Genomic DNA, 15024 nt, shown 5'->3' on the forward strand with positions numbered 1-15024 from the left:
TGATCTCACTCCAATGGTATTGTGTAGTATAAATTTGAAAATTACCTCCTACACTACCAAGTTAATTTCCTAAAAAAATATAGTATTTAACCATACAGATAAACCTAGTTACTCATTAAAAGCTCAGGTTCTTGAGTGTTTATGTAGTGGAATATCATTGGTGTCTACAGTCAACACATGAGGACCAGTGTCATTAGACCATCAGAGTCAGAGTTAATTTGTGGAGTGCAGGTAAATGTCAAATTCACATTCTTATCTTTCATGAGAGGATCTGATCATGGTCTACCAAGAATACCTTGAGTGCATTCATTGGAATCACAGGGACAGTGTAGCACACACCTGCTGTGGGAAAGCATACAGCAGCATTCATCTTTCTTTTCCACATGAAGAGTTCATCATACACAACCCCCCAATTTGGACTCTCCTCATTCCTCTGTCCAAACTTCTAGCCTCATTCCAGAGTTTACTCAACTAACATAAACACTTGCAGGTTTTATAAACTTTCTAGGTTCTGTGAGTTTGCTCTTTACCCGAGAAAAACATTTCCACAGAAATCATTGAGGAAGATCATCTTTGTGTCATTCTCTAAATACACTCTTTTCCCTTGTTAATATTCCTGAAGATTATCTATAGTTAATGCTTAGTGTTTCTCCTACATTGAATATGAGAGGATTGTATTTGGGGATTTATGAAGAGTTTCATGACAGCATTTCCATTAAACTTTTCTTTTTATGAAGGAGTGAAATTTGGAAGTCATATTTAGACTAGTTCACATTCAATTGAATATGTATCAGTGTCTTCAACCGTGCCTATCACTGAGTGAAACTCACGGCATAAGGACATCCTTTCATGGAACTTCAGTTTAGAATCCACCTTTAGAAACTGAACATTGCTTTGTGAGTGTGTGTGTGTGTGTGTGTGTGTGTGTGTGTGTGTGTGTGAGAGAGAGAGAGAGAGAGAGAGAGAGAGAGAGAGAGAGAGAGAGAGAGAGAATCACATGTGTGGTCTTTAAAATAAGTCTTATGACTTCATACATACTAGACAGTTGTTCTGTCATTGAGTTACACCCATGTCTATTAATATACTTGTTTGTTTTTCTGATTTGTTTTTCTAATTTTTCTATTTTTGTTCCCATTCCACTGCTGGATTCACTGAAGATCAGCAATTTAGCTATTTTGTAGAATGCTGAGCATTGAAACCTTTCCTACTATAAAAACAGGATGGAATCTAGCTGAAAGGATAGCCACCTTTCTGACTTTTATATAAAACACATTTAGAGTCAATATTCTAACATATCACTGTTGAAATTGAACTGGAGTAACCAAGGTATGTCTGATGAAGATAGTTTAGATCATGCAGCAATTGGTTCTGCATAGCAGGTCCCCATCATACACAACAGTGCTTAAGGAGAAGTGTTGTATAAAAGTAATTTCTAGCCTGTAATGTAAATCATGAGAACACTCTAGCTGGCTTTGCTGAACCAGATGTGTCTTCAGGGCAGAGCAGAGCAAAATGACCAGTAGGGAAATGTTCTCTTGCCCCTGCTTGCTTGATTTCAGCCATGGCAAATGTTCAGTATTGTACACGAGAAATCTCCCTGATACCTTAAAACACCATTGCAAATGAGACCTAATTCTTTTAAAATAAAATTATCTACCAATTTTCATCCAAGATTCTATTGCTTTTATATTTTATCCTGCAATATTTTATCCAGTACCCTTTTGTGCAGTGCAGGATATTGGCTATAGATATGTTTCAGTTTTCTTCATGTAATAATGTGTTTATCTCCCTCTTATTCTTAAAGAGATATTCTCAGAACATAGAACATTCTTTTGATTTTTTTGGTTCTTAAATATCATCCATCATTTTTCTTTCTCCATGTTTTCCAGTCAGCAGTGATCCTTCATATATATTTTTATCTACTTCTTTGCAGGTTTTCTTTGATTTTCTATGTATAATTTGGCCTTTTGAGGTTTGATAGTTCTTGGAATCATCTGTGTATTTCATTTCACTTAAAATAAACCTGTAATTTTTTCTTTGTACAAATTAGGCAAAGTTTTTTTTTTAGCTGTTCTTACTTTAGGACTATTTTTGCCTCCTAATTTTCACATTAAAATTCTTAGAATTGGGGGGCGGGCGGCACTGCGGGCCCGCGGCTCGGGCGGCTCCGGCTCGGGCTCGCGCTCCGTCGCTGCCGGCGCCCTCGGGGCTGTGTCGCCGCCCGGCTTGGCCCCGCTCACAGGGCCGTGCGGCTCGATCAGCTGCCGCCCCGCCGCCGGCACCCAGGGCGCTGGCGCGGCCGTGAGCCGGCGGGGCCGCGGGGTCGGGGCGCGGCGCGCGGGCGCAGGTCTATGTCGCGGGCAGCGGCGGCGGCGGCGGCCGCGCAGGGACGATGCGCGAGTACAAAGTGGTGGTGCTGGGCTCGGGCGGGGTAGGCAAATCCGCCCTGACCGTGCAGTTCGTGACCGGCACCTTCATCGAGAAATACGACCCCACCATAGAGGACTTCTACCGCAAGGAGATCGAGGTGGACTCGTCGCCGTCGGTGCTGGAGATCCTGGACACGGCGGGCACCGAGCAGTTCGCGTCCATGCGGGACCTGTACATCAAGAACGGCCAGGGCTTCATCCTGGTCTACAGCCTGGTCAACCAGCAGAGCTTCCAGGACATCAAGCCCATGCGGGACCAGATCATCCGCGTGAAGCGGTATGAGAAGGTGCCAGTCATCCTGGTGGGAAACAAGGTGGACCTGGAGAGTGAGAGAGAAGTGTCCTCTAATGAAGGCCGCGCCTTGGCCGAAGAGTGGGGCTGCCCCTTTATGGAGACTTCTGCTAAGAGTAAAACCATGGTGGACGAACTCTTTGCAGAAATTGTGAGGCAGATGAACTATGCCGCTCAGCCTGACAAGGACGACCCGTGCTGTTCTGCCTGTAACATACAATAGCATCGAACATGGCTGTCCTGGACAGGACTTGTCTGGACTCGTAGGCACCAGCAACCTGTCTACCCCATCGCGGTTTGTAGGATGGGTGGTGTGAATCCACAGTGCACCGCAGCCCTCAGGCTGGATGGTCAGTTGATGCCTCTGAGTCCCTGTGGGTCCAGTGACTGCAGTCTCCACCACTGTCCTGAGTCTTCTGTGCATCTGCAACCTGAAGGCACACCGCTGAGCTACAGGGTGATCTCATTTGAAGTGATGATGGTACTGCCACTGAGTTGGCAGACGCCACTGTTGTGTTAATTAAAAATAATCAGGAGAGAAAAACCAGAGGAATTCCTATAACCACTAACAATTAAAATATTTTGTTGTCTTTAAAAAAAAAAGGTAAAGGAGAAATATTTTCCTACAAGCGTGCTGAAGTCGTGAGTTGATGGGCCTTCCAGCCAGTGTACCCCACCAGGTGAACAGCTGCCTGCCAACAGCCCTGCAGGGAGAGTCTGCTCAGCTGACACACTTCTGTTGTTCAAACTGATGCTTAATTGTAGGTGTTTTCCTAATTTGTGACATGAAATCCACTTACCTATCAATCCTCGGTAGAGTAAAAGTCAGAACAAGGCTGTATGAAATCCAGTCTGGCTTTAGAAATTGTTGAATCACCTGCTTTGCCACAGGAAATAGCCTCTATGAGGGCTCATGAGAGTTGAAAGCGCACACCCACCCTCTCTTAACGGAGCAGGGATGTCTATGTACTGAGCAAAAAGGAAGCAACTGAGATGGAGAGGTTGCCTAGCCTTACTAACGAGTCGATTAACCAGAACCATCGTGGAAGGAAAATGAAGCCATGTTACATCCACACGTTCCCGTTTGCAGACACCTCACAGAACAGTACAAATATTTGACATTGTGTGTGTGTGTTCATGAAAGCAGCCTTTAAGGGCTATGGTTGCAATGTGACCCTTGGCTCACCTGCTTTGGAAATCCAATTTGCTGTAACAGAGCTTTATTGTAGGCATAAAACAAAACAAAAACAGATTGAATAATCTGTGAAGTAATTTGGGCTTAAAAGTAGAATATATAGCCCGGCGGTGGTGGCGCACGCCTTTAATCCCAGCACTCGGGAGGCAGAGCCAGGCGGATCTCTGTGAGTTCGAGGCCAGCCTGGACTACCAAGTGAGTTCCAGGAAAGGCGCAAAGCTACACAGAGAAACCCTGTCTCGAAAAACCAAAAAAAAAAAAAAAAAAAAAAAAAAAAGTAGAATATAAATTACTATAGAGTGGAATGGAAGGGGACAAGACCTTTTCATCTCCCTTCCCTGGAGGATCGTGGAAGGGTTTCTTGTACCTGTTCTGCCCTGATTACTGAAGTGGCACATACATCTAGACTGAAGCTTTTGTTCTGAAAGGGTGCTGAAGCTCAGCATTTTTGGTTTCCATAGCCGTGGAGTGTTTATCATTTGCATGAGTAATGGCACAGGAAAAAATCTATTCAGGAGTTTCACGATCAATGTAGAAGAGTTCTCGCCTCACTTGAGGAGAGATAAGTGCTGGCGAACACCTGAGCCCGCCTCTGGAGATCATTAGGCCTTCCGACTCAGTGCTGCTGAGCCTGGACATACTTGGCACCCACACCTTCCTGGTTCCACAGTCTTGTGCAAGTAACCGCCTAGTCTTATGTGTGTAACTGAGAGAAGAGTGTGTGTTTGTGTGTGCATGTGTGTTTATTCCTAAGAATTTGGCACAATTCAGAGATCATTGCCTCTACTGAGAATCTATACTACAGAACATAATGTATAAGAAAGCGTTTTTAAATTATTAGTCTCTTATAAGCCATTGAACCCCCACCCCCACCCCCCCACCCCCACCCCCCGCAAGTGTTTTAGTAACTGGCTTTAAGCTTAGAAGATAGAGAAAAAAAAAGGTCAGTGGTGTTTGTCATATGTGAGAAAAACAAATAAATAAACAAGTAACGTGGGTGAAACCAGGTCATGGTGTTAGGGAGTCTGAATGTTTTTATCTTCACTGTCATTTTCTCCAGTTAGGAGGCACTGCATTCATAGGGCAAAAAGTTCTAACCAGTTTTCTTGGAACAAAGTTCATCATATGAAAGCTATTTGACTCAGACATACGGAGAAATCAGATTCAAGGAGTATGTTTTATCTACTGAAATAGAAATGGTAGTGCATTGGCCTGAGGCCTCTAACTTGTGAGACTAGTTCTGATTGTTAAACTCCCATAATGAATAGCAGTTTATGATATTGCGTATTCGAAGCAGCTATACCGGTTCACAGTTTCACATCATGGATGACCATGCAGACAGGAAAAGGGTAACGTGTGAGAAGCCTGGCAAGGTGTGAGGTGGAAGTGTTTGTCGTACACTCAGGCAGGCTTTCCTGAGAGGCGTTCCTAAGGCCGGGTGTTTGCACCCTTCCTTCATAGTGCCCAGGCATCACTTCCCCAACACAGACTCTGCCGTGCCCTCTCTCTGTTGACTGCTGTGCATGATGTTTGCCAAGATGGGAATCAGAGCCCAAGGACAGGACCACGACACTCACTGGCGTGTGGAACAGCAGGCCGCAGAGGAGAACTAGTGGCTCCACCTGCCATTTCTTCAAAGCCCTGATCCACCTAGGAACTAAATAAATGAAAGTTTGTTCTCACATGCCTTAAGAATATTATGGTTTGACCCAAAGACCCACTTTTTCTTTAGCTATTACCAAGTTTTCTTTGATTTTTTTCTTAAACATTTATCAAAAGGCAGGTTTTTTTTTTTTTCAGATTTATTTCTTTTAAAGTGTAACTTGTGGGTTCTTTTACGCTGTGATAGTGATGGTAACTGATGCTTTTCCACCGTGAGCTTTCGTGAGACAAGCCAGCATGTGCTGGGGAGCCTTCTGGGTCTTTCCTCCACCACTGAAAGGTGCTCTGATGCTCCCACCCTTTGCTTTGTAGAGTTGGGGTCTGACCCGATCACTGCAGCTGCCGTCACTCTCTGTGCTAAAACTACTGATGCTTGCGTCCGCGTGTCGCCCAAGGGCGTCTGCTCTGTGCTTTCCAGTGTGAGTGTTGCTGGTGAATGTGAAGCTGCTTTGTCTGCTGCTTGTGGGTTTGTTTGGTTTCCCAGTTCTCCATCAGTAGCCCCCTGTTAGCACTGGTTAAGCTTTAATTGTCTCCTCAGCCAATCAGATGTTAAAGACTGTGGGGTCCTTCTGTTTAACTTGTCCTTGTGCATCCGTTAATCCTCCATCAGGGTTTCTAGAATGGCTGCAGGAGATTTTGAAAACAGACTTACCATTATTGATTTGGGGGTTCCCAGAGATACAGTTCACAGTTAATTGTTGAACTCTAATACAACTGACCATTTAAAATTGAACAACAGTTTATTGTTTTGTAACAATGTCGAGTAAGCCCCAACATTTCAATTGAAACATGAATTGTAGTTATAACTCAATGCAAATTCAACAGTTGTATTTGGAGTTAAATTATTTTAACAAATAAATTTATTTAATGAAAAAAAAATTCTTAGAATTGAACATAGATCCATCCCTCAGACTGTTTATACATTTAAACACATGGATGCAGATGATTTCTGGAATTATCTTCTATAATTTCATACAAGTATACAAATCCATTGCCAACTCACCTGCACCACTCCCAAGATACCCTAGATATCATTCATTCTCTCTCTCTCTCTCTCTCTCTCTCTCTCTCTCTCTCTCTCTCTCTCTCTCCCCTATTGACTTCAATTGCATATGTAGATAATATTGACTTTTTAAACTTAATCTTGTGTAGATAATAATTAACTGTGCTGTCCTCATGAGTCAATGGCTATGCTATGGCTGGAAGAAAGCATTTCACTGCATGCCTATATGATTTTAAATAATATGTTTTGAAATTCATGCCTTGTTAGTTAGATAACAATCATACCATTTTACCTGATCATTATTTTTATTTAGTTTTATTAATGTATAATTTCATTATTATTATACTTTCTATGTCTATATGAGGCTATAGTTATTTTTAACATTAGACATAATTCCATTATATCATTAAGCATAATTATAAAAACTTATTATTCCTCATAGTTTCAACATGTGAGCTATTGTGAGGTTGGCCTTCACTCTTGAGAATTATTTACATATCCCTGGTTCTTTATGTGTCAAGTAATATTTTAACATATACAGGAAAACTGTTATATTTTAATTTTTATTCTCCAATAAACCTTATTTTCAGAAATAGTTTCTTTATAGACTCTGTCTCTTTAAATGTTTCTGTTTTATGAACAAAATCACCATCAGGAAGGAATGTACACATCCCTGCAATCATTATTTAGATCTTAATATGTTCCAAATGCTATTAAAATCCAATATCTTACAATGATGTGAACTAAAACACTATTAGCCCATCACACAAATTTTTTTCTGTAAAAAATACTTTACTGTTCTAAAATTATTGAGAAGAGTTTTCACACATTCAACAAAATATTAGAAGCTTTCCTTATTGTTAAAGATATTACCCTCTCTCTATATATAGATATAAACATATCTATCTATATATATATACACACACACATAATATATATATATATATATATCTTGTGTGTGTGAGTGAATGTGTGTGTGTGTGTATGTGTGTGAGTGGTGTTCTAGTGTGTGCATGTGTGTCAAAGTGTCGATGTTGAGTTTAAAAGAAAAATGCAACATAAGGAATAAAAGGTGATTCAGTCAGGAAGGCTCCATAAGTCTGAACAGAATATTTCTAATTCAATGAGGTCATATAGAGATGTGAACTGACTATATTTATATATAGTGCCCCTTTCCAAGCAAGAAATGACACTACACATCCTTACCTCATCAGAGCATCCCAGGGAGGCTCTTGATGCTCAGTGTGTACAGTCTACTTGGTCGAGAGCACAAGGAGAAATCCAATATAACAGTGCATGCTAAAGCACATTGGCAGGTTTGCTCACATTCATTACCCTCAGTTTTAACTCACATTCGTATTTTCTTCTCATAGAGCATGAGCATCCCTAAGACATCATAATAAACATTCAAAGTATCATCAGTCAACGACGATGAAAATCAAGAAAGTGCACAGCTTTTCCTGCCCTGCCTGGGCTGTATGTGGAACAACCAGATCTACAGGGGCGATTCATCCTAAAGCCCAGAGATCCAGCAAGAAGCCAGAAGCATAGCAGTGAGTCCATGACCTTCCTTCAAGTGGCCTTTCTCAATTCCAGTTTCTGTTCTGCATACAATATCAATGCACAGTGTCATTTCTTGCTTGGAAAGGGGCACTATAAGGAACAAAATCAAAAACCAAACAACATGCCCCAGGCCAGACTTGAGAGAATTCTAAGTGCTGCAAGACTCAGCTTGTCCGTAGGGAGAACATTTCACTCTTCCAGGCAGATTGTCACCATAAGTATGCCAAGATACTGCCTACACATAACCATGTGTGCATACACCTTTGGTCCCATTAGAATATGATTTCTAAGACCTGGATTTCCATATGTTCCCCATCATGTGGTTTTATGATCAGAGAAAAAACTGTCCTAATCACTACACTTAGACAAACCTGTAATGAAAGTGGAAGGGGAGATCATCTGTTCTGGACTTGGGTAGAAATGGCCTTAGGATTGGAGCCCAGTCTCTAATCTCATTTCAAATTCACAAAACAACTGTGTTTTATGTGTCTTTAGATCTGAGTCTGAACTGGAAATGGACCTAATATTTATATACTGGGGCCTTTGAATTTATTTAAATATTTTTTTCAAATTATATTATACTTTCATTATTTTCCCCTTTCCTCTCCTTTCTCCAAAACTTTACACGAACCACTTTGATTGCTTTCAAATTTTTGTCTTTTAAAAAATTATTACATATATACATGTATAAGCACATGTGCACACGAACACACACACACACACACACACACACACATGCTCACTCACTCACTCACTCGCTCACTCACACATCTTACTCAATCTGAATGATATTACTTGTGTTTTAAGACCTGACTATTGGTACTGGAAAGCCAACCAGTATATTGTAAGCTGAGAAAGACTGTATTTTGTGTTTTGTTCTGGGACTCCTTTGTTTACTGTTAATGTGTTTGTAGCAACTTTTTAAAGATTTCACTATCGTCCAATATTCTAAAAGCAATCTCAGAAGAGAAGAAGAAACTTTGATCTCAGCTTTGAACTAACACAGTGGGGGCGTGGGCCCAGAGTCTGTCGGACAAACGTAGTCATGTACACTTTCTCATGAGGGCATCTGCTGCTGATGAAAGAAATTTGACAGTGGTTCTTCAAAAAGCTCAGCAAGAAACCTAAGAATGGGACACTATGACACTGGAGGACAAGAACACAGCTTGATCTGAATACCAGTGATGGTGGCTGTGGAAAAGGAAATGACCACTGAAGCCTCTGATGGTACATAACTCAGGAAGCTTGTTCAACTGGCTATCAAGTACCTCATGATGTAATGTGGGGGCTAGACAGCATTGTGTTGTGAGAATTCCCACCAAAAAACACTCAGATCAAGTCTCTGAGATTAACAACAGTGTAGAGTATAGAGAAGAAGAATGCACACACACACACACACACACACACACACACACACACACACACACGACAGGATGAGTAACCAACTTAAGAATGTGGGGAATTTTATATCAGAAATGATAACTGCTTTGTATACATTACACCAGGTACATTATAAACTGGGAATCTGTGACAAAGGTTACATAAATGAAACTACTCCGTGTAATGATCTCATCTCCTCTTTAGATACAGAGGAGCCAACAGTTAAGAGAAGACGGCCTTTCATATCCTGGTTGTTCCACAAGGGCTCTGAGCCCCACGAGAACCAAGTGTGCACAGCCCCGCCAGTTGTGAAGACAGGAAAACTCTTCAGAAAAGATCTGACTGCCATTTGTGAGGATGGCAATCTACCCACAGCAATTCTGGTAGGTCTCACATGGTTCTTCTCTGGCTGTCCTGAGGACAAAATCCTGCTTCTCCTAAATGCCTCCCCGCTTCGATTCTATCATCAAGTGGAGAAGCAAGTGTGCATCAAATCGTTGGCTTAAGAATAGGAAAGTAAGAGAGGACTATTGGCCACAAGCCGTGTATTGGAAAAGTTGGATTAAATCACTTTGCTGTAGTGGAAAATCTGACTACAAATAAACATTGCCTGAGGTCTCAGGGTTAATGCTAGGGTGGGATGGGTACAACAGGAGATAGAAGCACCAAAACCAGGCCAAGGTCCTCTTCATCCACGCCAGCTCTGGCATTGCACCTGCGCACACCATTAGCCTGGTTCTCAAGAAGAAGGAAACCCTGCTCTGTGCTGCCAGTGGAGTGACAGGTGTTTCTCTTTCTTCTCTCAGGACATACTCTCCTTTATTAGTGTAAGGGGGCCAATCACTGAAGGCATCTTCAGCACACCTGGCAAAATAAGAGCATTCCTAGCCCTAAAAGAAAGGCTGGATCCCGGGACAGACGTGAACTTGAACCACGAAAGTGTCCCTGTTGTGGCGTCTATCTTCAAGGTCGGGAGAGTCCTCGCATCCTCTACACTCAGGATTCCTCCCAATCTGTGTGAGTAGTTTCCTGCATCGTGTGTACTCTTGAAGGGCAGTAGACAGGACTGACAGAAATCTGATAAGCCAAAGGTTCCTCTGAAGCTCACAACAGAAGGGTTCAAGCACAAACCTGTCACAGTGAAGGGGAATGTGACTAAGCATCGTTATTTGATTCCTCTGTTCCTCATGCAAAACAGGTTTCAAAATAATAATAGGGTATGGAGGGTCATTTATACAGGCACATGAGTGTCACCTTGTGTCCATGCCTAGTCAGGTGTGTTTTGTTACCAGTTTCCATCAGTCTCTGTCACTCTAAGTTTTTCCTGAGAGGCGGGTTTTTCTTCCTTAGTAGAGCATGTATCTCCTCCACACATAGCCAGTAAGATCCCATGATTTTCCTGTCTCCCTCTCATGTAATGTTGAGATCCAAATGCAGGTCCTCATGGCTTTGAAGCTGGCATTCTTAATCACTGAGCCATCTCTTCAGCCCCATAAAATGATACTTTTATGTTACTATTAAAATTCAACTGAAATTACATCATTTCATTCCTTCCTTTTCCTTGTTCTAAGTCCTCATGTTTCCCATCAACTTCCCACTTCCTCTCAAATACAGGGTCCATTTTCTTTAATTTTTGTTATTACATACATATATACATATACATCCATAAATATGTTAAAACAACCTGATGAGTCCACTTATGGTTAGCAGTATATGCACTATTTCTTAGCCTCCAATTGGTATTGGATTACCAATTAGGGAGTTTATCTTTGAGGAAGACTTACTTTTCCACTCTCAGTATTTATGTGCCTGTAGTTCTACATCTAGAAGTTTGGCTTCATGAAATTTCCCCATCCCAAGTTAGTGCTACCTAGGATGATATTTTTGTTCAGGAATATTGTTTAAGCAACCATATTGTTGCTCAGTCTTGTGATATTTATTTGACAGTCACTATACAAAGACACACATTCCATTTCCTCTGCCACTTAGAAGATGTTACGTTGTTGTTTTTGCTCTTTGTGTGTGTGTGGGGGGGGGGGACACTCAGTTCTCAAATAAACCACACACGAGGTTTATTCTTAATTATAAATGCCCAGCCTTAACTTGGCTTATTTCCTGCCAGCGTTTCTTATCTTTAAATTATCCCATTTACCGCCGGGCAGTGGTGGCACACGCCTTTAATCCCAGCACTCGGGAGGCAGAGCCAGGCGGATCTCTGTGAGTTCGAGGCCAGCCTGGGCTACCAAGTGAGTTCCAGGAAAGGCGCAAAGCTACACAGAGAAACCCTGTCTCGAAAAACAAAACAAAACAAAAAAATAAATAAATTATCCCATTTACCTTTTCCCTCTGGCCTTTTCCTTTTCTTACTTCTGTATATCTTACTTTCATTCTTACTCTGTGGCTTGCTATGTAGCTGGGTGGCTAGCCCCTGGAGGCCTCATCCTTCTCTGGCTCTTTGATCTCCCCCTTCCCAGATTTCTCCTTCTATGTATTCTTACTGCATGCTAGCCCCACCTATTTCTCTCTCCTGCCTCGCCATTGACCATTCAGCTCTTTATTAGACCATCAGGTGTTTTAGACAGGCACAGTAACACAGTTTCACAGAGTTAAACAAATGCAACATAAACAAAAGTAACACACCTTAAAATAATATTCTACAACAATGTTACTACAAGCATTTTCTCTTGGAGAATGCAGCACATGAAAGAAAGTCCAGGCTCACCCAGCCTTGGCTTATGAGTGCATGGGTCCATGCAGTTAGATCACTTGTTTCAGAACCATTAGGGTGAGAAGCAAAAAGTCCTTGATCATGAAGAAATTACCGTAATGTGTATGTTTGTCATTTGAACATAAGAGTTGAGATGAGGTATTGATCTCTTAAGTGTGTGCTAGTGTGCTCTCCCCAAAATCTGCTCTTAGGTTTCTAGTTTTGATGGACAAAACTTAGTGGGTCTACATGTCAGACTAGGTTCCAACTAGGGTATAGGTTGGGAACTATGAATGAAGTTGAAACTAAGCTGAATTTTATAGTTGAAAGTATTTTGAGTGACATATATTTTCCACAAAATATTTTTTCTATGTATAGCAGGAGTTTCTAAGAAATATACCAGGAAGTGTGCTGACATCTAGACTATATGATGAATGGCTTGGTGTCCTCGACCAAGTGTATGAAGAGAAGAAAGTAGCTGCAGTGCAGAGGTAATGATTCACTAATTTCTTGAGCAACACCAACAAAAAGAGGAATAATGTTTGCTTAGACACATTAGATCCTATACCACAGAATCATTTACTAAACCTATTGACTGACAACAAAAGGTTTCCATTGTTCACAACACAGAAGACATTTTGAAAGGAGAAGTATGACTTGGGGAGTCACAGTGGCCCATGCTTTTAATCTCAGCATTTATGTAAACGTGTGTGTGTGTGTGTGTGTGTGTGTGTGTGTGTGTGTGTGTGTGTGTGTGTGTGTATCAATTAAATTTGTTCTTTTTTTCTGACTTTGGGGAGATATTTCAAGCATAATTTATAGGACACATTCCTCCTTCCATTTTATTCTCAGGGAACCATGAATAAGATACAATTACTCGTTCCCTTTCTTTATATTTACAATTTCATGAGTAAAATTTATTGTTTTAAAATAACTTGTCTCTGTGTTCAGTCTTTTAGAGCAACTACCCCAACTGAATGTCATTCTTTTGAAACAACTTTTCAGAATACTATACAAAATTGAGAGAAACTCTGAAGTCAACCACATGTCATCTTCTAATTTAGCCATTTGCATAGCCCTGTGTATTCTATGCCTGCCTAGTTCCTGCAACTCAAGATTGGCAGATATCACCAAAAAGGTAATGAGACATATATTTTATGCCTAGAGTAAACATGTCTTCACAATGAGACAGGAATACAGGATTATCCTGAGAGTCTGGGGTTTGTTTTTTTGTTTCTTTGTTTTTGTTTTTGTTTTTTAAATGAGTGCACCCCTGATTTTCATTCATCTGGAGAGGAAGAATCATTTGTGGATTTTGAGTAAGTAGAATTTAAATAGGTATTTGAGCTCAATAACTCAGTCCTTTGTCGACTGTGATTTAGACTTAATCCACTGAGAGCTAGTCTTATAAAATGATAAGAAAACATGGGTGCTGGGTTAGAAAATCAAGACTGAACCCTTGATGTCATCACTGAGGAATGTGTGAATTTCTAATTGTTTTCAAGATGGTTTCCCAGTTAAACAAAGGCAATATGGATTGTTTTACCAGATATGTTGTTCTGAGATATGGTTAGTGATTAAATATATCCTTGGCCTCTTGTTGCTGATTATGATTGGATTAGAGACACTTTTGTATGGCAAACACATTTCAAATACTATAATAAAATACCACAATTTATGACTCTCAGTATTTGAGTTTCTGATTAACTATTGATTACTCTTGGGCCTCTAAGAAGTACATCACAGGAAGGCATGACTCAGGACATCTTTTCCTCATATTGTGTAGAATTAATGAGTGGAAGAGAAAGCTAGGGTTCCAAACAACCTGTCATTGTAGATCCACAATTATCTACTTCACTCCAAATAGGCCTTATAGATGTAACCAATGGTCTTATTAAATAAGAAACACAGAGCCGATTCAGAGAAGAAAGCCAAGAGGTCAGAGCTAAGAGCCTCACCCTTCCTGATTCAGGGATCCTCTTCAGCCAAGAGAGCTCTCCGAAAAAAGGGACCTACTTCCTGTGTGTGTCTTTATATAGTCTAGCTGTTCTGCCTTCTCATTGGTTGTAAACCCAAACATGTGACTGCCTCGTCACTGCCTGAATGTACCGCCATCCAGGTCCTTAAAGGCGTGCGCCACCGCCACCATGCACTTGCTATGGCTCTAATAGCTCTGACCCCCAGACAACTTTATTTATTGACATACAATTAAAATCACATTTCAGTACAAGTAAAATACCACCACATTTCCCCTTTTCTATTTTAATAAAAAGGAAAAAAAGAGAAAAAGGTTATAACTAACAAAAGAAAAACTATATACAAAAGTACAATGACTATATACAATATATACAAGTAATAAATGTCTAAACAATGTCTAGTCCATTTGTATTTGACAAATTCAGAGAAAATAATTTCATTATCTATCCTATTTTGTTAAGTCCAAAATGTATCTAATTCACTTTCTATCCTAATTAATCTTCAACTATAACTAACTAACCTTCAACTATAACTACCTAATCTTCAACTCCCTCAGAGACCCAAGAAGGAAATAATATTAGCTAACAAAAATAAAAACAGAAAGTGCATGCAAGCAACTTCCAAAAAATTTGTGAGTTGACAGAAACAGCCAGCTGCCTGGACAGTCACCTGAGGTTTCTCCGCAATGCTGGGGCATCATCTTCAGCCTACAGGCTTAGCATATCTGACAGACTCATTTGTGAAGTAGGATGTACACAAGGTCATCAGTTCAACCTCATTTTGGGTGAGAGCAGTCCATGTACCAGAAACACCTGA

At 40.8% G+C, this 15024-nt stretch overlaps 1 protein-coding gene across 1 annotated transcript; it reads left to right on the forward strand.

Annotated features, from left to right (window-relative positions):
• The first annotated feature begins 2316 nt into the window (after positions 1-2316).
• LOC128105355 (ras-related protein Rap-2a) lies at positions 2317-3343 on the forward strand. Its single transcript, XM_052730436.1, has one exon. It carries the CDS (start codon positions 2393-2395, stop codon positions 2942-2944), a length of 552 nt encoding a protein of 183 aa, XP_052586396.1. The 5' UTR covers positions 2317-2392; the 3' UTR covers positions 2945-3343.
• The last annotated feature ends 11681 nt before the right edge of the window (positions 3344-15024 follow it).

The sequence above is a fragment of the Peromyscus californicus genome, unplaced genomic scaffold, assembly GCF_007827085.1.
Source record: "Peromyscus californicus insignis strain IS unplaced genomic scaffold, ASM782708v3 Scaffold_9__1_contigs__length_137607984, whole genome shotgun sequence".
NCBI lineage: Eukaryota > Metazoa > Chordata > Mammalia > Rodentia > Cricetidae > Peromyscus > Peromyscus californicus.